The sequence below is a fragment of the Nestor notabilis genome, unplaced genomic scaffold (assembly GCF_000696875.1).
Source record: "Nestor notabilis isolate BGI_N333 unplaced genomic scaffold, ASM69687v1 scaffold21039, whole genome shotgun sequence".
Taxonomy (NCBI): domain Eukaryota; kingdom Metazoa; phylum Chordata; class Aves; order Psittaciformes; family Psittacidae; genus Nestor; species Nestor notabilis.
The window spans coordinates 309-2,929 of record NW_009945336.1 but is presented as its reverse complement, the minus strand read 5'-3'; the positions used below and the strand labels follow the sequence as shown (position 1 = coordinate 2,929).

Genomic DNA, 2,621 nt, shown 5'->3' with positions numbered 1-2,621 from the left:
GGTGTCGCCCTCTCCAGCGCTGCCCGTGTGGCCAGCCGGCTCTCTGCATTACGGCAGCGCAAGTCCCTGGAGCACCCTGTGCCTGGGGAACACCTTCAGTGCCAGCGCAGGGGAGCACCCACGGCTGGACCAACTCCCTCCTCCTCACCTGTGAGATGAGAGCGGGGAAGTTCAGCTCCATTCACCTCCAACTGCTCTCCCTTTAAAAGAAGATTGGATTTTCACAGTAGCTTCAAGGCCTCTCTCCTGCCCCCCTGCACGGGCATGTGAGCACACAAGCGTGTGCAGCCGCGGTACGTGTGTCCATAGGGCAGTGTGGCTGTATAGCACACCATGATGCTCCCAGGCTGCAGGGGGACACTGCACCCTCCCCGAGGCTGTAAATAAGTAACTTTCAGCAATAGCCAGCTCGGGCCACATCCACTCCTCTCGCAGAGCTTTTCTCAGCACCTGGAAGAGCCAAACCCATGTCCCTAAGGACTCTCACTCGCACACTGCTCCCGCACTCCAGTCTGTGCCGTCCCATCCACAAAGGAGCAGCAAAACCCAGCTGCCCCCATGGCCAGCAAAGGGCACAGGGGAGCAAACGTGGATTTCTGCCCCAGGCTCACACTTGCACGTTTTCAGACTCCTCTGATGCTTACGGGCAGGTTCCTTTGTTTCTCCTGGCTGTCACCATGGGCTCTGCAGGACACCCAGAGCACTCAGCCGGGACACAGGCAGTCTGTGGGGCTAAGCACGGGCATTTGTGCCGACAAGGGCTGCCAAGACGGAGCAGCAGCCCCTGATAATCTGCATTTACACCCATGTGGATGTGCGCATGATGCTAAGGGCTAAGATTTTCACTGCTGTGGGGGCTATGTGCCGTCAGGAGAACAGAGATGCAAAGGTGGATGGCATCAGCGTGCTGTGGCACCTTGGTCCCAGACTGATCCTGCAGCAGAGCTCCCCACGAGCTGCTCTTAACCACCCAGGGCACCTCCAGGCTTGGTGATAATTTTTGAAGGCCACATGGATATGGATCAAATGGGGTGCTCGAAACCCTCACTGTCATATCCCAGCCACCATCCCCGACAGCACACATGGGCTCTGCAGAAGGCACCATGTCATGCCCCGGGAAGCTGCAGGGTGATGCTGATGACCAGCCCTTGCCACCCTAGAGCACATGCAGGCGTTGAGGGCTGCGTGGCCTCGCAGTGAGCACCCTCCCCACAATGCCTGCCCCGTGATTCAGGTGCTGTTCCCCCACCAGCACTGATGACCCCAAAGCCACCTCCCCACATGTTCCTGGCATACACAGGCAGGAGCCAGGTTGCTGGTGGCAGCAGAGGTGCATGGCTGTGACAGACCAACCTGCACTTGCTCAGGCTCTTAACTTCTTCCCAGGACACGGTCCGGGCAGCCCGAAATCTTTGTTTCACATTCTCAGTAAACATTAACATCCAGACCAAGGGTAACTTTCCCAAGGTTTTCTGCTCATCCTCCTCATGAGTTCTTTATTGCACTAGTTAGAAACATCTACCCTGAAATGTGGGACAGGGGTGGTCAGTCCAAGCTATCAAGGACGTTCACAGGCAAGTGCATCCATTGTGAAGCAGAAAAGGCAACGATCCCCGAAAGCGGGGCTTGAGCAAGGACCTACCCCAGCTCTTGGCTGTTCTTCCCAGGCATGTTTTCTCCTCTGGGTTCCACAGGAATATCTTCATCTCCCCAGCCAGGTCTGCCCAGGTTTTGCTCCCCATGTCTGCCTTGGTCTCGTTCTCCCTTCTGTCAGGAACCCAGACCTCCTCCTCCTGCTTATTTTCCTGGAAGAGTTACAGAACACAACCCCCACGTCCAAGCTGAACATCTCATTGGCCAAAAATAAACGCAAAAGCACTTAATAGCTGGAAATGTTTCAAATTTCCATTTTCCCATCATCACTCTTGAGTTAAAGAGAGGCAGATTTGGCTGTTGTATCTTAAGATGCTTAGATCCCAGCATCCATTTTTCCATGACACATCACTGCTGTCACACCGGTTTCTGTCTCCTTGTCCTGGCATTAACAGAAACTCATCTTTTTCCACCTGTGTGAACATGACCAAAGAAAACCTGTGATCTGGGGTTGTTCCCACGCTTCTGCAACATCTCTGAGCTCAAGTGCACGTTTTCTGTGCTACCACAGATGACAGCAGGCATCATTATTTGAGGTCATCTAGCTTGTTTTTCTTGGCGTGTGAGCAAGTGGTTAGCCTTTGGAGAAATCCCTGTGTTGTTATTCTTTAATTGCACTAAGTTCATGGAAAAGCATCTCCCCAGGTGGTGAAAATCTGCATTTTGCCTCAGTGGTGAAAACTCATCTGTACTGAGCTCAGGAACACAAATCTCTCTGTACCTGGGCCTGGATAAGAGCCACTTGAGACACAACACGGCAGCTGTCCCTACCCACCCCTGAACCTGGGCAGGATCTATGTCTCCAAAAGCAGGCAGTGAGGTGGGAGACGGTGCAGACCTCTGAGCCCAGGGCAGGCTAAGGACAAGGGGTGGTGCTGAGACCCGGGGTGGGTTCATCACCTCCCTGTGCTGCAGGGCTCAGCCTCTCCCAGCTCTCAGCTGGGTTGGGGCCACGCTCGCCTGCCCTG

General features: G+C 54.6%; 1 protein-coding gene across 1 annotated transcript in view; it reads right to left on the bottom strand.

Annotated features, from left to right (window-relative positions):
- ATP1B4 (ATPase, Na+/K+ transporting, beta 4 polypeptide) overlaps nt 1–1,751 on the bottom strand; it is a 6,864-nt gene extending 5,113 nt beyond the window's left edge. The window contains exon 1 of the mRNA XM_010022837.1: nt 1,643–1,751. Within this exon, the coding sequence (XP_010021139.1) occupies nt 1,643–1,742 (100 nt within the window). The 5' untranslated portion in view covers nt 1,743–1,751. The remainder of the gene's footprint in view (nt 1–1,642) is intronic.
- Nucleotides 1,752–2,621: the final 870 nt, after the last annotated feature.